Here is a 26163-nt window from a genome sequence, read left to right on the forward strand (position 1 = left end):
AGTAGCTTTGATTGGACTGATCATGTCAACATCAACTTTCAAAATCTTAGTTAGCAGTCATCATCATGAATCAAGTCGACAATCTACTGGCAAATCCTTTTAAATCCTTGTCATATGATGATAAATTATAGATAAAACATATCGGTGCTCATCGACCATTGGACATTAACATTACACAACAAGTTGGAAATGGCAAATTCAACAATTAGTGGTTTGGAAAAATCAGTGGCTAACTGCAAGCATTGCAAAGCAATCACTAGCCTGCTATTCAGTGGAGTGGATGTGTGGTCCAAGTCTTTAAGAATCTCTTTTAAGGGTTTCTTTTCCAAGCTTAAAAGGATAAACATTGACCATGCTGTCAATCCAGCATGACTTATGCCGCTTTCAAAACAACTAGAAACTCAAGACAAATGGGAACTCTGAAAAAAAAAAGCTCTGACTGGGAAAATACTTTTCAAGTCGGGAACTCGGGCCTCTTTCGAGAGCTCCGACCTGAAGATCACTAACGTCATGATTCTACCTTGTTTTTTCAGAATTCCCAGTTTTCCTTGAAAGCACCATAAATCCAGAGAATGCCAGATTTTGATGACAAAATTTGCCCACGAAAGACCGCCGCACCACCTTCCTGTTCAAGTGAGCATAGCACAATAAGGCAAGTTCAAAAATGTATTGTATGCTGCTGCATAAATGATGTAATATGCCAGGGAGATATGTATACTGTAGCTAAGATAGTAATACTAAATGTATGTTGTGTATTAAGCTGTTAGTAGCCCATGTGCCCCACCCTAATAATTTGGGCCATTTCCCCTCATAATTTAGCCAACTGTTCTGACTTGGTGGTGCACATGTAACCTATAGCCTGTTTTAGAGAAATGTCATCATTGAATATTTTAAGAATGTAATTGTCTGCTTATATGCCCCCTTTATTTACCCTATGGTTCTGACTCGGTGTACAGGGAGAATACTGTAAGAACGGTCCATGTTCTGAATTTTGTCGTCGTACATTTAAAAAGTGCTGAACAACTAGTTATATTGACTATGTCCATCTTAGCTCGCTCATGGTCTTAATCAAAATTACGATTGCCATTTACCCTCTCGTCGTCCCCTTATGCCATAGTTTGTACATCTCAATTGTCAGTAGAAACCACATTTGTTTAAGCCAGTCAGCCATATGAGATGTTTTTTTTAAGGCAGTAAATGAGGCTGAATGAACTGTTTCACTGCCAGACAAGGCTCCGCTGATAGCCAGGATTAAAATTGGTACGGTGGTGGGGCAGCAGTCCCAACACGGTTTGTCACTGTTATAGTCCAATTAATGTATTGTTTAGTGTTGTGTAGTGGCTTTAATGACATGCATCTAAAACAAAATGTGGGGAGTTTGCCCCAACATTTACATGCTAAAATCGCCACTGTCTATTGTAGAAGCAGTTTCTGCCTATCTTCATACTGTACTGTCTTTGAATATACTGCACAAATCTGAACCTGTAAAGGAGAAGACAGACTAACACGAATGTCATCTGCAGTAAATCACCTGCTTGGTGTGGAAGAAGCGCGGCAATTCAACGTGTAGTCAGGAAATGAACAGAAAATGACGACCAATGTTCTGTGGTCAGACGCAATAGGACGGCCACCCACTGCGCAAGGCCAAAGTTTGCGTTAGTCTGTCTTTTCCTTAATTAACATCAGTAAGCACAGAACCAGGTGGTTTTCTAGAATAACAAAGTGAAGTCAATTAGGATTATCAATTTTATTTTCAAAAGTGAAACACCTTTCTGCACATTATTTTCTAATAACAAAAGCTAATGTCATAAACATAAATAAGATAGTTACTTTACAATTACTTAAAGCAGTTATTAAATGAAAACCTGTTTCAGACAGACATGCTACTTTTGCAGCACTTTCTTCATACAAAAACATAAAAGCTCAAATTGTACTATCGGATGTGAAAGGTCATGTTTCAGTGTTGACAAAGGCATTTTGTGAAAGAATAGGGATAGATAAGTAGGATCCTAAAATGACTGCTTACAAATGTGAATAAAGCGGATTAGACATTTGATGGTGATACTTCTAGCGTACTACCAGTGCTTCTAACTAATATTTAAGACACTCACAGGCCTGCAAATGCCAATGTCAATGAAGCAATTACATCCCATAGTCAATAAAGTACACAGCCTAGCCCCTGATCCATTTGTGTTGTCTTGATAACATCCTATGGTCACAATCATAGGAGTTGGCAAGACAGCACAAACAGATCTGGAACCAGGCTACCCACAGCCATGTTTTACGATGCAAATCATCTTGAGGCTCCCTCACAGTGCTAAGGTGTCTTTTATCAGCCTTCTCATGGTGGTGCTTACTGAGGTGCCCAGCGTATCAGTGATCTGAAAAGTGATTTTGTACAGGTAAGGCTGTACGTCTTTGAGGCTGGTGTCAAACACATTGTCCACTTCCGACTGTGTGGGCATTTTGGGTAGGTACTCGTGCTGGTTGATCACCTCCACAATGTTGATCACCTTCTCGCCCAGCTTCTCGCCCACTTTCTCCCGGCAGATCTGTCTCTCCTGCTCGTTGGCCAGGTTGACGACGTTGACCTTAATGCTCCAGACCTCCCATGGAATACACTCATCAGAGAAAGGCCAGCGAGACTTCTTTTTCTGGTAGAACTCCAGTGAGATTTGTCCCATTCCATCAGTCCCGTTTCCCATGGCATCCTGTAAAGAACAACATAGATCCAGAGGTCAATGGAAAAAAATACAGCTAGCTACATGTTTTAATGTATAATTTCAATAGCCAAACAATCAAAATAATCAGACAGGCCTTACCTTGAATTCGCCCACTGCTTTCCTGATGACCCTGTCAAGCTCATCTGAAGAAACACGAACAAAACTGAAATCAATATAGTCGCAGTCAATGTCCTGTGTGCCAACAGTGCCAATGGAGTAGGTGCCCTCTTTCTTGTAGTGAAATTTTCCAGTGCTGCGATGCAATAGGATAGTGTGCAACAGAGCCAGCATAGCCTCGTCGACCTGTCTTCCCTCCACCGACACCTCCAGAACCTCCGAACGGCAGTTCATGATGATCTGCTTCCCCACAGTGGCAGGTTGAATATATGGGGAAACTAGCAAGCTATTGAAACACACCCTTCAATGGATGTTTACGTTCCATAAAACAGGGCTAAACATCCAAATGAGCTAGCTAGCGGACGTTAGATGCTACTGCTATATAGCTATTGTGAGTAGTTAGCTATAACGCGCAGCAAACGTTATTTCCCTCGAACAAGTTCGAAGGTTATCAAGAGAAGGCGCAACTTTCAGATTCACTTGATTTATATAGCTACATATGTTGTTGCTTGCTATCTATGTTCTTTAAATGTATTTATTCATAATAACTTGCTGACACAAAGTGTAATGTCGTCGTTCTTACTAGAGAGGAGGAGCCATTTCTGTAAACACAACACTGGAAAATCTACGGAATGTAGTTTGGTCCAATCCGAGCCTTGTATCTCTGCAAGGTAACAAAACGTGTATCGATAATAGCTCTGTAATTGCAGTTATTCCCGCATCAGAAAGCTGATTTTCTTATATAAGAAAATGTATTTGAAGATATAATTGATCGTTTCGAAAGACCCGCTAGAGGTTAAAACAGGGCGCACTTGGGGTGCTTTAAGATATCGCTATGCACTCTGGGAATAACAGTTCATGCCACATATATCGCATTGGCAAGTTTTCGATTTCGGTCATCGTTGGTATCGGAGATGCTCTGCAAGTTTGAGATGAGGCTTTATAAGAACCTCGCGAAATTATCATTTTCCCCTCCGCCGTTTAAAGGTAGCCACATATTAGTTGCACTTTGTTTTACACCATGGACGCCAGAAATGATTCATGCACATTACATTTCGGAATACGTGTTACTTGGTGGTAGCAGCTAGCTAACTTGCTTGTTAGCTACCAACTGCAATTTACTAGAATACACGTTAGCTAGCAATCGAATGAAAGAAAGGTCTGAAGTTAGCTAACTTTTATGAAAAGCCATTAACCATGTGTAGCTGACTTACTGTTGTTGGCTAGCTAGCCAAAGACAGACATTTGATACAATGTTGTTCAGCTAGAGCTGTGGAACTTACTTAGAAGCTTGGTAAAACTTAACGTTACTCAGAATAACACTCACGTTATTTTAGCTAGCTACTTGCAATAAGGAAACTATGTATTTTACTTGCATGTTTTTAGCTACCTAGCTAGCATTCTTCTGACTGCCGTTGTCAAACCAGATAACGTTAGATAGCAAGATTACATCCTTGAGAAGTCTGTCGCCAGCCAAGTTACTCGTCTTGGGTATTTTATTTTCGTTTAAAGTTGCGCCTCAGTCAGGAGCCAGGATATTATTGACAAGAGGCTAACATTAGCTTTCATACTGGTTCAGTGGTTGAACTTGTGGTGGCAAGGCTAGCTCCCATTGCTATAATAGTTGGATATCGTCCTCCGTTAGCTAGCTGTCTTGAATGACAGGGACTTTCTTGCACAGATCATCGGACCATGTTTTTGTACTGGTCTTACTTTTAAGGGACCATTGTTATTAGCTAAATACATAGCTAGCTAAACAAGTAAATTGCTGAGGATGCCTGGCTCAGAAATTAATCTTTCAAATGCTGATTTGGGAGAATTTGACTCAGAAAGTCTCCCTTCAAACTCCGGTTTGGGAGACTTGCCATGGCTTTGCATGGTTACGCTGTTCATTGCCTCCATCATTACATTGATACTGTATCTAGTACAGTATTTTTACAGCGATCTACGGATACAGATGCCTGAGCAAAACAATGCTGGTTCTGGGGAAGCGGACGTTCTGTTGGGATGGGCACTTTCACTGAACAGTTGGAAAAGTCAATGGAGAGGGGCTTGGTGCAGAGCTTTGAATGACGAATCGACGAAGTCTGGGGTAAGTCTAACTACCGTTTGTACGACATATATGTGGTACATATGTTTCCATTACTGGGCGTTACAGGTTAGCTTATTCTTAACGCCACCATGGAATTTTCAAATAACCTGCTCTTGGTGCTACTGTCGATTTAATATCTTTCTAAGCTTTCTGTGGTTTTTGTAGAATCACCTGAAAGTACATGAACATTTACAAGATACCCTTTTCCTCCGAAACGAAAACAAATACAGTATCGCTAATAGCAGGTTATTTGAAAAATTCAAGTCCCATGTCGACCAATAGATTGTTTCACTTAACAGATTACTATTGGGAAACTACAGAGCTGACTGTAGCTACATATATATATAAACATAAACAGTCCCTGGTAGACATGACAAAGAATCCACTGTAGCCAAACAAACAATATATGAATACAGGATCTGTATGTACCTAACAAGACTTGAGTACACATGTGAGCATCGTGACAGCACAGGCTCCCTGTCACGGAATACAGTGTCAACAATCTTGATTCCCATACATTGACACTGCCTTGTTGAAACCTCATCTCTCAAGCTACTGTCAAGAGTTTAAGCTCCTGTAGCCGCAAACTGTAAGCGTGATCCAAATTGTAAAGGTGACCCATTTCTTCCATGTTCTCTAACTCTTTGACTGAAACTGTCAAAATGAAGTGTAATGTTGAGATAATGACCGTTGTTGGGGCATAGCCTATTGCTGATCACCTCCTGACCTGACCGGTGTACTCCTAACTCACACAGTGCCCAGTGCAACTAATATTAGAAGAGGACGGCCTCGAGTCATCAGAACTGGTGGTTGGCCAAGTGTCCAGCTTCAAGAAGTCTGCTAGTCAGAAGGTAAGAGTCTGATAAACAGGGACTGGCTCTCATCCAATGGTTCTCAATAAATTGCACACACAATGAAAAGCTCAGTACATTAATGCATTATAGCCCAGACATGGTTTTATCATTGTTTTTGAATGCTTCTTTTCCTGATAAAATCAAGATCGAGTTAAGATGAGGAATCTGGATCAATGTTGTCATTGTTGAACCCAGTGCAGCGTCCTCATTCTCCTCCTATAGCCAATGAAATAATTTTTATTTTGGCAGTGTTGGCCTCTTTGACATTCATTACAGCTAGAAAAGCAAGCATTTATGCTGTTGCCATTTCCTAATCAACATGCCCTAATGTCATAACCCAGCTCTGTAGTCAATCCACTCTTCCACTGTAATTCAATGTAGAGGGGCTGATCTACTGGTGCTACAGCCATTTAACTTAATTTCAGGTCTGCAGTGGCCAATATCCTGAGTTACAATGTCCATTAACTTCACTGGCACTTCCAGACATTTCCCCCTCCCCTTAAATTGTCTGGCTGGAGCCAATAGCAGCCTCTTTACAGTTTTCATGCTGTAAGCACACTTTTACTACCTCCTCTCCAGCTCTAAGTTTATGGGATCCTCATATAACCAGCCCTCTTCTAAAAGGAAGATGAACAACAAGTTATCAATAAGAATTTCAACAATAGCATTGGCAGATTTTGTATGGAGAAACAAAGCAAAGCAACGATTTAAACTAGTCTGTGTTAAATGCCTGCTCAGTTTTTTGGGGGCTTTTCTATAATATGCAAGATCCAGATGCTGCTTCATTGTTTTCTGCTCCCAGAGACTTTGGTGAACAAAGGGGTGTCCTTGCCCTGCCTCCATTGGTATGTGTATGCAGTAAGACGCTTATGTAGCTGTCCCCTTATAGCCATCCCAGTACAGATCAGCACTGTAAAACAACTCAGAACTCGAGTTCTCCAACTTCCGACCCCAGTGTGTGCAAGACAACCGGGAACTCTGGATTGGCGAAAAACTAGCTCTTACTAGGAAAAACCATTAGAACGGTCATCTAACTCAGATTTCCAAGTGGGAAACTCTGGCATCTTTCTAGCGCTCCAACCTGAAGATCACTGATGTCATGATTTTACCTAGTATGCCCCCCCCCACCCTCCTTTAATGAGATGCTTCATGTTTGCGCTTTCAAGTTGATTGTTGTCACACTCTGAAATAAGCAACACACATAGTTCCCATTAAGGAAAAACTACAGGTTAACCAATTATAATGTGAGCCACGTATGCAGTTTGCAAGAATACCACAATCCTAGTTAGGCATGTTTAGCACCAAGCACCTTTTTACCTCAAATACATTTTTGAGTGTTCCCTCGCTTATTGTATGGTACTATTGTAACTATTTGCTGTCTTGTCTTCCTATAGGCTGCACGATGCAAGGTGGTCGGGGACAAGCTTCAGTTCTCCCTCAGTGCTTCACCATCAGCCATGTCTCCAGGAGATCCCTGTAGGTACAGCGTAAAGATATCTCCACTTGAACTGCAGGTAAATGAACACAACAGTTGTGCTCACTACATCTGCAGCTATAATCCTTCCCATTTCAATTGGAGCTATGCTTAATACGAACAAAGGGAGAGCGAGTCAGAGGTGGCAGGGTTCCTGGTTGTCTTAATGGAGGAAGCTCTGATTTATTGAACATGACGCACTTCAGCAGAGCTTCGCTTCTGCTACGAGAATCAGATTAAATGGCGAGGACTCAGAGGTTGATAAATGCCCTCGAGACCTTGTTTAAATTACTGTCAGTGTCATGTAAAATAATGGAGGGGATGAGTTCCCAGCTCCCTCATTTTTTGGTAAAGGTGCCCCACTTTCCCTACTACCTCCACTTTTATTGTTGGAGTATAATCACAGACACAATCACATACTAATGGAATTAAGAATTTTCCACCCAAACATAATGGTCTTGACGTTGAGTGATAGGCTATCTTTCATGCAAAACCAAGTAGAGATGGCTTGATTCATCTATTTTAGTAGCACGGCCCATAACTGACTGGGCACAATTTACAGTCAAGTCTCAGGTTTACCCACAATGTTTACGCAATCTAACCTTTGTCTCTCTGCTCAAATTAAAGTTATTTCGAAATATGGTGCTTTGGTTTTTGCCTCATTGTGGGCCTGATCTGAATCTGCCATAAATACAAATCCAGTGAGAGGTTTAATAGGATACTTTTTGGATTTGGGCAATGAGGCCCTGTATCTACTTTCCCAGAGTCAGATGGACTCGTGGATACCATTTTTATGTCTCTCTGTCCAGCATGAAGGAAGTTACAGGTAGTTTTGCGATCCATTGCTAACTAGCGTTAGCACAATGACTGGACGTCTATGGGAATCTACTAACATGCTAGCAGTTACCCATAGACTTCCAGTCATTGCGCTAATGCTAGTTAGCAATCCCTTTTAATAAGCTGAAACCTGGATTAAGTTCGGTCAGGACACCTTTGTTATTGTTTTGGATATGCTGTTGTTTTTGGGTGGTGTAGAAGGAGACTATTTGTTTTTTACAGGTCTCTTCGGTTTGGTGTGGAAAAGTCCTAGGGGACAGGCCTTTCGAAATATTTTCATCCTTTTTTACGTAGCGACGATTGCCTGACTAACCAACACTAGAATGGTTCTTGTTCTTGTCATGAGGAATTGTGAACAGATATACACTGAGTGTACAAAACGTTGTGAATTCCATGACATAGACTGACCAGGAGAATCCAGATTATATCTATGAACCCTTATTAATGTCACTTGTTAAATCCACTTCAATCAGTGTTGATGATGGGGTTGGGGGAGATGTTAAAGAAGGATTTTTAAGCCTTGCGATATGAATTGTGTATGTGTGCCATTCAGGGGGTGAATGGGCAAGACTAAGTATTTAAGTGCCTTTGAACGGGTTATGATGGTACGTGCTTGACACAACTGTGGGAAGCATTGGAGTCAACATGGACCAGCATCCCTGTGGATCGCTTTCGACATCTTGTAGAGTCCATACCCCAACAAATTGGTGCAACTCAATATTAGGAAGGTGTTCTTAATGTTTTTTGTACACAGTGTATTTATACAGTATATTGAGACTGCGTGTTTCTCTTTCTGCCTCACACACTCTGCGGTTGCGCTGCTCAGTGCATTTTGGCTATGTAAACCACACAGTTCTAACATTACTGTAGTATGATTGCAGTGGAGGCATTTCATGTGACTCATGTGACTCATTCATGCGGGGGCACCGGTTAGTTGAGGTAATATATACATGAAGGGAGAGTTATTAAAGTGACTATACATAGATGATAACAACAGAGAGTAGCAGCGGTGTAAAATAGGGGGGGTGGAGGGGGGTGCAGTGCAAATAGTCTGGGTAGCCATTTGATTAGGTGTTCAGGATTCTTAAGGCTTGGGGTAGAAGCTGTTTAGAAGCCTCTTGGACCTAGACTTGGTGCTCCGGTACCGCTTGCCATGCGGTAGCAGAGAGAGCAGTCTATGACTAGGGTGGCTGGAGTCTTTGACAATTTTTAGGGCCTTCCTCTGACACCGCCTAGTACAGAGGTCCTGGATGGCAGTGATGTACTGGGCCGTTCGCACTACCCTCTGTATTGCCTTGCGGTCGGAGGCTGAGCAGTTGTCCTACCAGGCAGTGATTCAACCAGTCAGAATGCTCTCGATGGTGCAGCTGTAGAACTTTTTGAGGATCTGAAGACCCATGCCAAAACTTTTCAGTCTCCAGAGGGGAAATAGGTTTTGTCCTGCCCTCTTCACAACTATCTTGGTGTGCTTGGACCATGTTAGTTTGTTGATGATGTGGACACCAAGGAACTTGAAGCTATCAACCTGCTCCACTGCAGCTCTGTCAATGAGAATAGGGGAGTGCTTGGTCCTCTTTTCTTATAGTCCACAATCATCTCCTTTGTCTTATCACGTTGAGGGAGAGGTTGTTGTCCTGGCACCACATGGCCAGGTCTCTGACCTCCCTATAGGTTGTCTTGTCGATGATCAAGCCTATCACTGTTGTGTCATCTGCAAACTTAATGATGGTGTTGGAGTTGTGCCTGGACGTGCAGTCATGAGTGAATAGGGAGTACAGGAGGGGACTGAGCACCCCTGAGGGTGTTGTTGGAGTGGGTCTAGGATTTCTGGGATAATGGTGTTGATGTGAGCCATGACCAGCCTTTCAAAGCACTTTATGGCTACAGACGTGAGTGCTACGGGTCGGTAGTCATTTGGCAGGTTACCTTAGTGTTCTTGGGCACAGGCACTATGGTTGTCTGCTTAAAGCATGTTGTTATTGCAGACTCTGTCAGGGAGAGGTTGAAAATGTCAGTGAAGACTTGCCAGTTGGTCAGCGCATGTACACGTCCTGGTGATTCATCTGGCCCTGCGGCCTTGTGAATGTTGACCTGTTTAAAGGTCTTACTCACATTGTGTGATCACGCTCTCCATAGCCAGTCTTCCGGAACAGCTAGTGCCCTCATGCATGTTTCAGTCTTATTTCCCTTGAAGCGTGCATAGAAGTAGTTTAGCTCGTCTGGTAGGCTCGTGTCATGGACAGTTCTTGGCTGTGCTTCCCTTTGTAGTCTGTAATGGTTTGCAAGCCTTGCCACATCTGACGAGCGTCAGAGCCGGTGTAGTATGATTCGATCTTCGTCAATACAGGACTCTTTGCCTGTTTGATGGTTCGTCGGAGGGAATTGCAGGATTTCTTATAAGCTTCCGGGTTAGAGTCCCGCTCCTTGAAAGCGGCAGCTCTAGCCTTTAGCTCAGTGCGGATGTTGCCTGTAATCCATGGCTTCTGGGGTATGTATGTATGGTCACCGTGGGGACGATGTCATCGATGCACTTATTGATGAAGCCAATGACTGATGTGGTGTAGTCCTCAATGCCATTGGAGGAATCCCGGAACATATTCCGGTCTAAGCTAGCAAAACAGTCTTGTAGCTTAGCATCTGCTTCATCTGACCACTTTATTATTGATCTAGTCACTGGTGCTTCCTGCTTTAATTTTAGCTTGTAAGCAGGAATCAGGAGGATAGAATTATGGTCAGATTTGCCAAATGGAGGTCAAGGGAGAGATTTGTATGCTTCTCTGTGTGTGGAGTAAAGATGGTCCAGAGTTTAATTTTTTTGTGTATTTTTTCCCCCACTCAGGTTGCACATTTAACATGCTGATAGAAATGTGGTAAAACGGATGATGGTTTCCCTGCATTATAGGACTATTTCTCTCTATACAATTTGTATTTAATTAACCTTTGACTATTGGATGTTCTTATAGGCACTTTAGTATTGCCAGTGTAACAGTATAGCTTCCATCCCTCTCCTCGCTCCTACCTGGGCTCGAACCAGGAACACATTGACAACAGCCACCCTCGAAGCAGCAGCGTTACCCATCGCTCCACAAAAGCCGCGGCCCTTGCAGAGCAAGGGGAACAACCACTCCAAGTCTCAGAGCGAGTGACGTTTGAAACGCTATTAGCGCGCACCCCGCTAACTAGCTAGCCATTTCACATCGGTTACACCAGCCTAATCTCGGGAGTTGATACGCTTGAAGTCAAAACGCTTGCTGGCAAACGCACAAAAGTGCTGTTTGAATTAAGGCTTACGAGCCTGCTGGTACCTACCATCGCTCAGTCAGACTGCTCTATCAAATCATAGACTTAGTTATAACATGATAACACATAGAAATACGAGCCGTAGGTCATTAATATGGTCGAATCAGGAAACTATCATCTCGTAAACAAGACGTTTATTCTTTCAGTGAAATACGGAACCGTTCCGTGTTTTATCTAACGGGTGGCATCCAGAAGACTAAATATCCCATTTTTATTTGTCACATACACATGGTTAGCAGATGTTAATGCGAGTGTAGCGAAATTTATTTTTATTTATTTTTTATTTAACCTTTATTTAACCAGGTAGGCTAGTTGAGAACAACTTCTCATTTGCAACTGCGACCTGGCCAAGATAAAGCATAGCAGTGTGTACAGACAACAACACAGTTACACATGGAGTAAACAATAAACAAGTCAATAACATAGTAGAAAAGAAAAAAAAATCGATATACATTTTGTGCATGAGGAGGTAGGCAATAAATACGCCATAGGAGTGAATAATTACAATTTAGCAGATTAACACTGGAGTGATAAAGGATCAGATGAACATGTGCAGGTAGAGATACTGGTGTGCAAAAGAGCAGAAAAGTAAATAAAATAAAAACAGTATGGGGCTGAGGTAGGTAAATTGGGTGGGCTATATACCGATGGACTATGTACAGCTGCAGCGATCGGTTAGCTGCTCAGATAGCAGATGTTTAAAGTTGGTGATGGAGATAAGTCTCCAAATGCTTGTGCTTCTAGTTCTGACAATGCAGTCATAACCAACGAGTCCACAACTACTACCTTATACACACAAGTGTAAAGGGATAAAGAATATGTACATAAAGATATATGAATGAGTGATGGTACAGAACGGCATAGGCAAGATGCAGTAGATGGTATAGAGTACAGTATATACATATGAGATGAGTAATGTAGGGTATATAAGCATAAAGTGGCATAGTTTAAAGTGGCTAGTGATACATGTATTACATAAGATGGCAAGATGCAGTAGATGATATAGAGTACAGTATATACATATGAGATGAGTAATGTAGGGTATGTAAACATTATATTAAGTGGCATTGTTTAAAGTGGCAAGTGATATATTTTACATACATTTCCAATATTAAAGTGGCTAGAGTTGAGTCAGTGTGTTGGCAGCAGCCACTCAATGTTAGTGGTGGCTGTTTAACAGTATGATGGCCTTGAGATAGAAGCTGTTTTTCAGTCTCTCGGTCCCAGCTTTGATGCACCTGTACTGACCTCGCCTTCTGGATGATAGTGGGGTGAACAGGCAGTGGCTCGCTGCTGCGCCCTCTTCACAATGCTGTCTGTGTGGGTGGACCAATTCAGTTTGTCCGTGATGTGTACGCCGAGGAACTTGAAACTTACTACCCTCTCTACTACTGTCCCGTCGATGTGTATAGGGTGGTGCTCCCTCTGCTGTTTCCTGAAGTCCACAATCATCTCCTTTGTTTTGTTGACGTTGAGTGTGGGGTTATTTTCCTGACACCACACTCCGAGGGCCCTCACCTCCTCCCTGTAGGCCGTCATATCGTTGTTGGTAATCAAGCCTACCACTGTAGTGTCGTCCGCAAACTTGATGATTGAGTTGGAGGCGTGCGTGGCCACGCAGTCGTGGGTGAACAGGGAGTACAGGAGAGGGCTCAGAACGCACCCTTGTGGGGCCCCAGTGTTGAGGATCAGCGGGGTGGAGATATTGTTTCCTACCTTCACCACCTGGGGGCGGCCCGTCAAAGTCCAGGACCCAGTTGTACAGGGCGGGGTCGAGAGGTTGATGAGTTTGGAGGGTACTATGGTGTTAAATGCTGAGCTGTAGTCGATGAACAGCATTCTCACATAGGTACTCCTCTTGTCCAGATGGGTTAGGGCAGTGTGGTTGCGATTGCGTCGTCTGTGGACCTATTGGGGCGGTAAGCAAGTTGGAGTGGGTCTCGGGTGTCAGGTAGGGTGGAGGTTATATGGTCCTTGACTAGTCTCTCAAAGCACTTCATGATAACGGAAGTGAGTGCTACGGGGCGGTCGTCGTTTAGCTCAGTTACCTTAGCTTTCTTGGGAACAGGAACAAATATTGCTGTCACATTGCACAACCTTCAATGTTATGTCATAATTACGTAAAATTCTGGCAAATTAGGCGGCCCAGATACACTGACTCTGCGTGCAATGAACGCAAGAGAAGTGACACAATTTCACCTGGTTAATATTGCCTGCTAACCTGGATTTCTTTTAGCTAAATATGCAGGTTTAAAAATATATAATTCTGTGTATTGGTTTTAAGAAAGGCATTGATGTTTATGGTTAGGTACACATTGGAGCAGCAATACGCACCGCATCGATTATATGTAACGCAGGACACGCTAGATAAACTAGTAATATCATCAACCATGTGTAGTTAACTAGTGATTATGATTGATTGATTTGTTTTTTATAAGATAAGTTTAATGCTAGCTAGCAACTTATCTTGGCTTACTGCATTCGCGTAACAGGCAGGCTCTTCGTGGAGTGCAATGGGAGGCAGGTGGTTAGAGCGTTGGACTAGTGAACAAGGCAGTTAACCCATCGTTCCTAGGCCGTCATTTAAAATAAGAATGCGTTCTTAATTGACTGCCTAGTTAAATAAAGATTAAAGGTGTATAAAAAAAAAATTATATATTTTTTTTAATCGGCCAAATCGGTATTTTTGGACACCGATAAAAATAAATAAAAAACATGTATATTTTTTTCACCTTTTATTTGTTATGAAAACTTGAATTCGGACCTAATTAATCGGCCATTCAGATTAATTGGTCGACCTCTAGTATTGATTGACCTTCATGTCTTAAAGTAATGATGGATTGTCATTTCTGTTTTTTTTACTTGGTATTTTACCAAATAGGGCATATGTATTCCACCCCTACCTTGTCACAACACAACTGATTCGCTCAAATGCATTAAGGAAAGAAATTCCACAAATGAACTTTTAACAAGGCACACCTGTTAATTGAAATGCATTCCAGGTGACTACCTCATGAAGCTGGTTAAGAGAATGCCAAGAGTGTGCAAAGCTGTCAAAGCATAGGGTGGCTACTTTGAAGAATCTCAAATATAAAATATATTTTCATTTGTTAAACACTTTTTTTTTGGTTACTACATGATTACATATGTTATTTCACTATTGTTCTACAACAACAAAAAATAAAGAAAAACCCTTGAATGAGTAGGTGTGTCAACTTTTGACTGGTACTGTAAGTGTTCAGACCCTCTACTCAGTACTTTGTTGAAGCACTTTTGGCATCGATTACAGCCTCAAGTCTTCTTTGATAGGACGCTACAAGCTTGGCGAACCTGTTTTATCAGACTAGAGAATCTTGTTTCTTATGGTCAAGAGTCCTTTAGGTGCCTTTAGGCAAATTCCAATCGGACCGTCATGTGCCTTTTACTGAGGAGTGGCTTCCGTCTGGCGACTACCGCCAAAGGCCTGATTGGTGGAGTGCTGCAGAGATGGTTGTCCTTCTGGAATGTTTTCCCATCTCCTTAGAGGAACTCTGGAGCTCTGTCAGAGTGACCATCAGGTTCCTGGTCGCCTCCCTAACCAAGGCCCTTCTCCCCCTGATTGCTCAGTTTGGCAGGGTGGCCAGCTTTAGGAAGAGTTTTGGTGTTTCCAAACTTCTTCCATTTAAGAATGATGGAGGCCACTGTGTTCTTCGGCCCTTTAATGCTGCAAAAATTGTTAGGTACCCTTCCCCAGATCTGTGCCTTGACACAATCCTGTCACAAACCTCTACGGACAATTCGTTCAACCTCATGGCTTGGTTTTTGCTTTGACATGTACTGCCAACTGTGGGACCTTGATAGACAGGTGTGTGCCTTTCCAAATCATATCCAATCAATTGAATTTACCACAGGTGGACTCCAATCATGTTGTATAAACATCTCAAGGATGATCAATGGAAACAGGATGCACCTGAGATCAATTTCGAGTCATAGCAAAGTGTCTGAATAGTCTTTCTGATTAAAAAATCTTATAAAAATACAATTAGCAATAATTTCTAAACCTTTTTGCTTTGTCATTATAGGGTATTGTTTGTAGATTCAGGAACATTTTTTAATTTAATCAATTTTAGATAAGGCTGTCAAATTACAAAATGTGGAAAAGGTCAAGGGTTCAGAATACTTTTCCCGAATGCACTGTATGTTTGTTGTGCTCTCCATTACTTAGAGCACAGTACAAGCGAATTTAAGTAACCCTTAGGCCTACACTGTTTCCAGTCTGACCGAAATCTACTTTTACTGATCAAACTTTTTGTTTTACTTAATCCAGGCATTTTACCTGGTTATTTCAGTGCTATCAGAAAAAGCCTTTGTTTGGTAACACAGATTTGTCTGTACAGCCAGAGCAGAATCTAGGCATTTTGGGACAGGATGGCCCAGGGCTGTGGCGGTTAGGATTGCACATTTTGGGGAATATTCAGAGGTGGAAACTTTCCATGGGAATTAACGGGAATATATGCAAATGAATATTAATACCATTTAAATGCAGATGTTTTTTGTATTGAATGTTTTTACCATATCATATGGAGACAGAAACCTTTTACCTTATCAAAAGTAGACATAATTGCAAATGATTAAATACTTCCAATAGAAATAAAAATAACTATTTATGTAAGAATTGAACTTTAACTAAATGAGTTGACTCTTCACATGGGATGATTTCAATGAACAACAAAAGGTCATTCAATATTCCCCCCCAATGATCCATCGCATCTGTAAAATGATGCTAGAAACTAAAGCTTTGGTTGACTTCCTCTCAGGCTTATGTGTCTTCTCCCTGGACCTCCTCAATGTCCACCTCTTGAACATCAGACTCCGTGGCCTCATCTTCACTGTCACTTTCCAACCTTGTTGAGGATGGCTTGTTGACAGGCTCAAAAAGCCTCAAATTTGCCCGGATGGCCACCAATTTTTCAACCCTTGTATTGGTTAGCCTGTTGCATGCATTGGTGTGTGTTCCCAAACAAGGACCAGTTGCACTCTGAGGCAGCTGATGTTGGTGGGATTTGGAGGATGATGGAGGCAACTGGGGAAAGAGCCTCAGATCCACAAAGTCCCTTCAACCAGGTGGCTGATGGAATATGTTGGCCATATGCCATATTGCATCTCCATCCCAAAGCCTTTTCTTGGAAGTGTACTTCGCCAGACTGCCAAGAACCTTGCCCTCATCCAGGCCAAGGTGGCGAGACACAGTTGTAAAGATCTCTGCACCAGACAGGATGCTCTTGCCAGCATTGGGGTCCAACATGTACGCTGAGGCAGAAGTCTGATGTATTTCAGAACTGCAGTTTCCTCTGCTTGGAGCAAAAGTGAAGTGGGCAGGGCAGTAAAGATTAGAAAAAAATGAGTAAAAAAAACAAAAACAATTCCATGTACAGAACTTTTGATTAATCTAAGCCAAATTCCCCAATTCCAGTGAAACATAGTTTGGGACAGTTGTGTGATGCGATAGATCTAAACTATTAGGCTGTTTCTTTAGATAATAAGTGCAGCAATGCGCACACGGCAGTAGGCGCGAATGTTCTAAAATACAATCAATTTGCGGGATAACACAAAAGTGACTGCAAATCTGATTTATGCATGTCATTTTTTAATATAAAGGTGCATTTTTATGGTTTAAATCATCTTCGCCGAACTTGAAGCTCAAGCGCCGACTGTATGCCGGTTGTAATGCGGATTAATGTGCTTTATTTTAAGAAGTTATTTGGCCACTTTAGTTGTGATACAGTCCTTATCAAAACATATAGGATTATGGGCTAGGCGACATGAGGTGCGCGACTAGGATTTGAAAAAGTGCAACAACAAAAAAGGCATGCGCTGTTTCTTGCCTTACTGCACATGCTGGGTGTCATTCACAAGTGATAATACATCATGCACAAGTGATAATATTGTCACACATCAGACTTCTTAATTTAATGTTGTCTTCACATATACTAAATATATGTGTGAAATTACTTTTGATTTAGGATGGACCGTTATCATGCACCGGTCTCAAAACAAAAAAATCTCTGCACTTAAATTGTGAATGGAGGATGTTTTTCCTGTGGTTAATTTTTATGCTAGCCAATTAGGCTATACTCCTGTTGTAAAGAAAAGCAATGGGTTTAATATTAGTAAAGTGGATAAATAAATATAGTAGGCTTAACCTATAGAAAGCTGACCCTCTTTTTAGTAGAGGCCATAAAAACTCATGCAATTCTCATCAAATCAAATGTATTTATATAGCCCTTTCTACATCAGCTGATATCTCAAAGTGCTGTACAGAAACCCAGCCTAAAACCCCAAACAGCAAGCAATGCAGGTGTAGAAGCACGGTGGCTAGGAAAAACTCCCTAGAAAGGCCAAAACCTAGGAAGAAACCAGGCTATGTGGGGTGGCCAGTCCTCTTCTGGCTGTGCCGGGTGGAGATTATAACAGAACATGGCCAAGATGTTCATAAATGACCAGCATGGTCGAATAATAATAAGGCAGAACAGTTGAAACTGGAGCAGCAGCACAGTCAGGTGGAAGTTGAAACTGGAGCAGCAGCATGGCCAGGTGGACTGGGGACAGCAAGGAGTCATCATGTCAGGTAGTCCTGGGGCATGGTCCTAGGGCTCAGGTCAGTTGAAACTGGAACAGCAGCATGGCCAGGTGGACTGGGGACAGCAAGGAGTCATCATGTCAGGTAGTCCTGGGGCATGGTCCTAGGGCTCAGGTGCTCCGAGAGAGAGAAAGAAAGAGAGAAGGAGAGAATTAGAGAACGCACACTTAGATTCACACAGGACACCGAATAGGACAGGAGAAGTACTCCAGATATAACAAAATGACCCCAGCCCCCCGACACATAAACTACTGCAGCATAAATACTGGAGGCTGAGACAGGAGGGGTCAGGAGACACTGTGGCCCCATCCGAGGACACCCCCGGACAGGGCCAAACAGGAAGGATATAACCCCACCCACTTTGCCAAAGCACAGCCCCCACACCACTAGAGGGATATCTTCAACCACCAACTTACCATCCTGAGACAAGGCTGAGTATAGCCCACAAAGATCTCCGCCACGGCACAACCCAAGGGGGGGGCGCCAACCCAGACAGGATGACCACAACAGTGAATCAACCCACTCAGGTGACGCACCCCCTCCAGGGACGGCATGAGAGAGCCCCAGCGAGCCATGCAATTGCATAGCCTATAGAAATGTTGCACAACATGAGCTCATGGGCTCTCATGAAGTGTTTGAGTAGATTTTCGATTACATTCGCATTGATGTCAGAGTGATTAGAGGGACAATAGAGTGCTGCGTACCAGGCAGTTTGCAAGTTTGGTATGCTACTAATGACCAGCAGCTGCATCAGAGCTTGGAGAAGCCTAGTTACTGGAATTTGACTGCAGTCATGACTCGTGACTGCTGGTGTGCCGGTTATACAGTCACCGTAACAGTCCTAGGATGGCCCAGTCACTAGTACAGTCCTACCTTTGACTATCACCTCCACTCTCGCTCACTCACTCGCTCTCACTTACTCTCTCTGTGCTGCACTGCTCAATTACAACTGATTGTGTTGGCTTACACTCTGAGCTGTGTGTGTGTGTGAAATGGTGTTGTTGCTTATGGTGGTTCTGTTGCCCTCTGTTCCCCAGTTGGACTTGCAGATGAGGGAGGCTGAAGGGCAGGTCCAGGTGGTCTGGGGGGTGTGCCATCTCGAGACTTGGGACCTGCAGCTCAGCCCCAGCTTCACACAGGTACAGCCCACTGTCTCAGTGGGCACTTCAATACTTCTTGAGTGTAAACTGCAAACCTGAACATGTTCCTTTAGGATGTATCCCAAAACCATCAGTCCAGACAAGTCAAAGTGTAATGGCGATGATTGCTAGTGATATGATGGGATAGTTGATCGGTTTGTTTGTTGTACGTCTCTGTCAGGACCATGCCACAGGCCCCGGTGTGGCTGCAGTAAAGGACAGGCTGAGACAGCTGCTGTGTGCGGTGCGTCCCTCCATTATGCTGAGTTGCAGGCCTGCTCAGGCCACAGAGGTCAAGGTGAGAGGAAGACATACGACAACAAAAGCACCGCGTCAGCACATCGTGCTCCTGTCACCCCGTGGCCATCTCTATACCTCTCCATTGATTGATGTGCTGAAGCGCTTACATAGCAACATTGATAGGTTGCTTAGTCTCTACACCCCACGTTCTTGAGTCAGATGTGTTAGTGCTGAGCTGGAACAATAGCCTGCACATCCCCTAGCTCTACATTTCTACTCTGCACTACATGGCATATGGAAGTGCCTAGTATCTCCATGTTCTCTGTCACCTTTTCTAGGAGGCCCGTAACGAGGTGACATCACCGCCCAAGCCCCCCCGCGCTCACGACTGGAAGCTCCTGGTAAAGAATATCCGGGTAACGTGTAAGGAGCAGGAGGATGGTGCTGCAGGTGAGGGACACCACTGGCTCACAACCTGGTTCGACTATGGAAACATGATCAAAACACTGAAGTTTTGTTACATCTCCAAATGTGCCTCATCTTGAGGTGAATGCCAGAAGAGATGACTGCATCATGGAACCCAAGGAGCCACTGAGACTTGTTATTTTCTGACCTCTGTTGAACCCTAATCATTATGGTTCTAAACTCTCCTACAGTAGCAGGGCTGGCATAGCTGCAGCTCATCACTCCACAGCAGGGGCAGAGCGTATCTCCCTGAATAGATTACCATTGATAAATTAATTTGTGGCGGTCACCACTTCTCACCCCCATGGCTTCTTTTTCATTAAAGCAAAGTGGACAATTATGCTGCTAGGATTTTTTAAATTGGCTGCGACCCAAAGCTAAGGAGGCAGCAGCTTTTTGGTGCGTGCTGTCTGAAAGGCTCTACATAACTGCAGATATTTAATGAATTAAAGCAATCCAGGTCCCTTTCATTGAGTTTCAGCCTGGCTTGCCAATCACTAGTGAAATTTCCTGTTATCTTGTAATGGCTCCATTCCCCTTAGCTTAGCCTCAGTCCGGCCTGAAGCTGAGTGTTTAGTTGGCCAATGGCCAGGGCAACTTGTCTCTACCAGTTGATGCATTATTCATTCTGTTACAAGCCTGATAGCCAGCGCTGCTTTATCTCAGTCATTGACATGTAAAGATACTGGTCACAAAGTCAGACATCTAAAGTCAATTTGATCTAATGTTCAAAAATCATAATGCTCATAAATGGAGTTGTCAGTGTACTGTATTGACTGGTGTTTCATTATCCCCAACACTAATTGATTTGTATGTGAAAATGCATTTCTGTTAAACTCATCTTCTGTTGTTTGCACTTTGCAGGCAGTCTGAATCCCCTGTGTGTGCTGCAGCTAGATGACCCTCCACAGAAACTCTCCACTTCAGTCCTACAGAACACAGCCAGTCCAGCCTGGGACCAGCCCTTTATCTTGTGAGTCCAGCTCCAATGCTGCCAGAAACCGTCTTTACAGACCCCGGTCTATAGGGAAAGCAAAAATTAATTTGTAGCCTGTGAGCTCAATCGCTTAGTAAACACTTGCCACCGGTTGCGTAATATCCAACCCACAGTTCTCCTCTCTCCCTCATTGTCTTTGTTACTCATTTTCAGTTTAGTGAATGTTTCTCTTTCTCTCATCAGTGAGCTGAATGGACGATCAAAAGAGCTGAAAATTCAGCTGCTTGATGATGGGAAACCGCAGGAGAGTAAGTGTATCTTTGTTTTGAATCTCTGTCTTTAGGTACAGGGAGAGGGAATGATGCTAATAATCTGTCCCATACGCACCCAGAATAGTTTCACTTTGAAATAGTTTTTAATAACAATGAAAGCTTTGTCTGACAGTTAAAATGTCCTCTGTATCATGTTGTCTGCCATTTTACTCATTTATTTTTCCTGTAGGTATGAAGTCTTGTAATCGCAAACTGATTGGGATGTGTTGTCTTTCTGACAGACTCCTTACTGGGTCAAGTGTCTGTGCCTTTTGATCTGGTGAAGAAGCAGCCCAAAGGACAGCAAACATTTACACTCATGACCAAAGATCAAGTGACAGGGTCACTTACTGCGGAGGTAAGAACTAGCTTTTTAACTACTTAATGCATATCATATTCAAGTCTATCCAACACATTGTTTCACACAATGTTTTTGAAGTTTTATTGAAATTCCAATCAGTTATACTTGAACACGTGTGATAATCATGTCTTTACCTTCTTTCTTTTGTACCACAGCTGACCTACCTGAAACCCAGTGAGGTGCGGTCGTGGCAGTCCCCTACTCCAGCCCCCACTAAGAGAGTGGAGATGGACCGCACGGTCATGCCCTGCGGTACTGTGGTCACCACAATCACTGCAGTGAAGAGTAAACCAGGTCGACCACTACTGCCTGGACTAAATATAACCCAGCGTACGTATTGAAGTAGCATTTTAATCTGGAACACTAAAAATATGTCGATAAGAGACTCATTTGAAGGTCCTTATCCACATACTACAGACAACCATTCTCTGGGGCTTTGATGTTCAGGCATTTTTTTATTTGTTTTCATTTATTTATTTTTTATAAAATTGTATTTCCTCCCCAATTTCGTGGTATCCAATTGTTAGTAATTACTATCTTGTCTCATCGCTACAACTCCCGTATGGGCTCGGGAGAGACGAAGGTCGAAAGCCATGCGTCTTCCGAAACACAACCCAATCAAGCCGCACTGCTTCTTAACACAGGGCGCCTCCAACCCTGAAGCCAGGCGCACCAATGTGTCGGAGGAAACACCGTGCACCTGGCTACCTTGGTTAGCGGGCACTGCACCCGGCCCGCCACTGGAGTCGCTGGTACGCGATGAGACAAGGATATCCCTACCGGCCAAACCGGCCCTAACCCAGACGACGCTAGGCCAATTGTGCGTCGTCCCACGGACCTCCCGGTCTCAGCCGGCTGCGACAGAGCCTGGGCGCGAACTCAGAGTCTCTGATGGCACAGCTAGCGCTGCGATGCAGTGCCCTAGACCAGATGTTCGGGCATTTTGACACAAATTACTGTCACTAGTCTAGGCTAAGCCTTACTATGAGATGTTGCTTATAGAAGATTGGCTCAGATTATTTTAAATCAAATGTATCAAAAATAAAAATATATATTTGTATAAGTTATTAGTTGATAAACCACTTATCCAAGTGATCTTGTATGTTTTCAGAGACCCCCTCCAATCCTCCCAGCGGCACCAAGTCCAAGGTGTCAGGACGAAGGGTGTCGGGGCAGCCGTCCGTGCTGGGGATCATGGGGAGCAAGGCCTTGTCCTCCTCCGACACAGAACTACTCATGCTCAACGGGACCGACCCCGTGGCCGAGGCTGCCATCCGCCAACTCCACGAGTCCGCCAAGCAGAAGCTCAAGTCCCCGGTCAAGAAGAGCACCATCATCATCTCAGGAGTGACCAAGGTACCATAATACATAGGATTTATATAGGGCTTTTCTGAAAGCCAATTATGTACCTTACAGAGCAGCTAGGCAGTACACTCTACCTCTAATAGTGGGTTTTCTGTTCTGTACTCCATTTCCCAGACTCCTCTCTCTCAGGATGATGAGATGGCTCTGATGGCGGGCTATGCTGCTGCGATGGATGCCTCTATGTCGGAGGGGGGATCTCAGGAGATCGCTGTGGCAACTGCATCAGTAGTAAAAGCCAGTAGCAAACCCCTGGAGGTGTCGTCAGACCCCCAGGAGGGCCCCAGTGGAGTGGCCCAGGCTCAAGCCCAGCAGGCCCCGGAGGACTTGGAGTGCCAAGCAGGACAGGGCACAGACCAAGATCCAGACAAAACCTCCATGTCACTATGCATCTCAGAGTCTGGATCCAAAAAGAGCAGAGGTGAGATTTGATGGAATGTGCCCTATGCCAGCCCTGTGCAGACAGATCTCATTGCTGGGTTTATTTTTGGCCTTATTATTTCCTACAATATTATACTGGGCATATCACTTTCTCTTTCTCTCTCTTTCCATGTCATGTATCTAATTTCTCATCGTTCCTTCCTCCTGACACAATTTATCATGTCTTCCCTTGTCACTTTCTTCTTTGCCTTCTTAGAGGAAACTAATCAGAAATGATTTCCAGAAGAGTAAGTCACCTCCCGAACAGCTGTTAGTAGCTTGACTAGATTAGAATGCTATCCATCTGTGACATTCACATTTGCTTTCAGATGGTATAACATCCATTCAGTTTTAGGCTGGAGCAGTGCCTAGTTTGGTTGTAAGGAGCAGTTATAGGCGCATTCTGTCATGGTTGGTTCTATTTTTCAAGTCCAGATTTATTAGTTAATCCACTTTCTCTTTTTGACCTTGTCTTTGTCCGTGTTTGATTGTCCTTGTTTTCAGCTTGTCTTTGTCCTTGTTCAATGGTGTTTGTGTGTGTTTGTTGTTTACCAACTTACCCTAATTTACTCCCATTCATCAATATGTGGTTTGCATAAAGGTGTGGTTCACCTTTCTACTCCTCCCAAGATAAAATGATAGGTATCTAGATGTATCTGGCAATGTTTTGTATTGAAGCGTGTGTCAAGTTTCCTAAACTAAGGGTGAACGTTGGCCCACATATTCACAGTATCTCTTGCATATAACTTGGCTCCAATTTATGAGGTGCATTGTGCAAACAAGAATTCATGTTTTTTCCCCTATTGTATTAGTGAATATAAACTGGGATTATGAGGGTAGAGGACACTATCTGACAGTTACTGTCAGCTAGAACAGCAGTCCCTGGCCATCTTCTGAAAACATTGTAAACAGTATCTTAAATAATACCCCCCCAAAAACAATTTACAAAAACTTCACCTGCACTTAACCCCCCCTTCTACCTTGATTGATAGAAAGTACATTTGTGATACGTGGTTGCCTTAAGATGAATGCACTAACTGTAAGTCGAGCGTCTGCTAAATTACTTAAATGTCAAATTAATTATATTAATTTAGGACAACCTCCTCTGGTTTCCTTTTCTCCCTCCCACTAGGAGGCAGCTTCCTGCACAGGAGTGCCAAGCTGTTCTTCCGCCGACGCCGCCAGTGCAAAGACCCGGGGATGAGCCAGTCGCACAACGACCTGGTGTACTTGGAGCAGCCTGTGACTGTAGACCGGGAGAAACGCACGTCCACCTTCAGCCGGATGCTGAACCGCAAGCTGCTGCCCACGAGCAAGAGCACAGCCAACGGCTCCACCACCACCCAAACAGTGACACCCGTACCTACCCCAGGGGAGCAGCATGCAGCCTGACCCCCCCACTCCACCACCCCTACCACCCTCTCCTTCCCCTCTAGGCCTTCAGCCCCCCTCTACTTCCCCTACGATGGTCCTCTACCCCCCCTCCACGCCACCACCCTCTCCTTCCACTCTGATAGTCCTCCACCTCCCCACTCCACCACCCTTTTCTTCCCCTCCGATAGTTCTCCACCCCCCACTCCACCACCCTTTTCTTCCCCTCCGATAGTTCTCCACCCCCCTCCTACTCCACCACCCTTTTCTTCCCCTCCGATAGTTCTCCACCCCCCTCCTACTCCACCACCCTTTTCTTCCCCTCCGATAGTTCTCTACTCCATCACGCTCTCCTTCCCCTCTGATAGTTCTCCACCCACCCCCCCCCCCCCCCACTCCACCACCCTTTTCTTCCCCTCCGATAGTTCTCCACTCCACCACCCTCTTCTTCCCCTCCAATAGTTCTTCCCCTCCGATAGTACTCACCACCCTCTTCTTCCCCTCCGATAGTTCTCCAGTCCACCACGTCGCCTTCCCCTCTGATAGTTCTCCACCCCCCTCCCACTCCACCACCCTTTTCTTCTCCTCCGATAGTTCTCCACTCCACCACCCTTTTCTTCTCCTCCGATAGTTCTCCGCTCCACCACCCTTTTCTTCTCCTCCGAAAGTTCTCCGCTCCACCACCCTTTTCTTCCCCTCCGATAGTTCTCCGCTCTACCACCCTTTTCTTCCCCTCCGATAGTACTCACCACCCTCTTCTTCCCCTCAGATAGTCCTCCATCCCCCCACGTTGCCTCCACATCTACCACCTTGCACTGACTGATAGACTCCACTTCCTGATCCGTGAATCCTCCATTACTGGTTGGAAGGCAGTATGGAGGTAAAATATTCTCTTTATCTCCCTCCCTCCGGCTCTTCCACCAACCTCACTTTTTTTTGTAGCAGAAATATTTGATAGTGTTTTTGGGTAATGCTAATTTGAAATGTTTTTTTTCTTCACCTCCATGCCATTTCATGATAATATTTTTGTAATTAAAAAAAATACATATTCTGTATTTGTGGCCTTCTAAACCAGAAGAATAACTACTTGTGGCCAACCTGCACCCTCATTCTATTAGAGTGTAGTAACACAGAACAATGAGACATATTTCACCGGATGTATAAATGTGAAGCATCTGGTTGGTGTTTCCACTCACTACCCGATATGGTTATGAGAGAAGGCTAAGTGGTCGTCAGCGGGAGAAGATGGAGTGAGATGGATTTTGGCCAACATTCTGCTAGTTTTCTCATTGATTAAACATTTGATGTCCATACAGTTTTCTGCTTCCATAACTAGAATCGGTAACAAACCGAGTGGACTACACTTTGTAGACTTTACCCTTTGCCAAAGTTTTGAAGATGCCGTTGTTTTGGAGTGCAAAGGCGAATTGTTATTGCACACGCACTTCATAGTAGGCGTTCCCTAACGGAAATATTAAAATAAATTCTATAAAGTGCTAATAATATCTCACTAGCTCGTGCTTGGCTCTGCCCACCTCCTT

General features: G+C 43.7%; 2 protein-coding genes across 4 annotated transcripts; one reads left to right on the forward strand and one right to left on the reverse strand.

The window, feature by feature from the left end:
* Window positions 1-1728: 1728 nt before the first annotated feature.
* Window positions 1729-4461, reverse strand: LOC109892730 (autophagy-related protein 101). Its single transcript, XM_020485475.2, has 2 exons — window positions 2823-4461; window positions 1729-2711 (listed from the first exon to the last, which is right to left on the reverse strand). The coding sequence occupies exons 1-2, from the start codon at window positions 3072-3074 to the stop codon at window positions 2310-2312; spliced, it is 654 nt and encodes a 217-aa protein (XP_020341064.1). The 5' UTR covers window positions 3075-4461; the 3' UTR covers window positions 1729-2309.
* Window positions 3720-24994, forward strand: LOC109892729 (C2 domain-containing protein 2). 3 transcript variants are annotated; one of them, XM_020485472.2, is made up of 14 exons: window positions 3720-3827; window positions 4766-4932; window positions 5688-5783; window positions 7181-7300; window positions 19054-19155; window positions 19337-19453; window positions 19734-19845; window positions 20725-20833; window positions 21041-21105; window positions 21351-21466; window positions 21625-21799; window positions 22581-22825; window positions 22949-23252; window positions 24384-24994. In XM_020485472.2, the coding sequence occupies exons 1-14, from the start codon at window positions 3755-3757 to the stop codon at window positions 24641-24643; spliced, it is 2061 nt and encodes a 686-aa protein (XP_020341061.1). In that variant the 5' UTR covers window positions 3720-3754; the 3' UTR covers window positions 24644-24994. The 3 variants fall into 3 exon arrangements, with proteins under 3 accessions (XP_020341061.1, XP_020341060.1, XP_031682487.1); XM_020485471.2 differs by lacking the exon at window positions 3720-3827 and having other exon boundaries at window positions 4498-4932; XM_031826627.1 differs by lacking the exons at window positions 3720-3827; window positions 24384-24994 and adding an exon at window positions 23469-24357 and having other exon boundaries at window positions 4498-4932.
* The last annotated feature ends 1169 nt before the right edge of the window (window positions 24995-26163 follow it).

The sequence above is a fragment of the Oncorhynchus kisutch genome, linkage group LG6, assembly GCF_002021735.2.
Source record: "Oncorhynchus kisutch isolate 150728-3 linkage group LG6, Okis_V2, whole genome shotgun sequence".
NCBI classification, from domain to species: domain Eukaryota; kingdom Metazoa; phylum Chordata; class Actinopteri; order Salmoniformes; family Salmonidae; genus Oncorhynchus; species Oncorhynchus kisutch.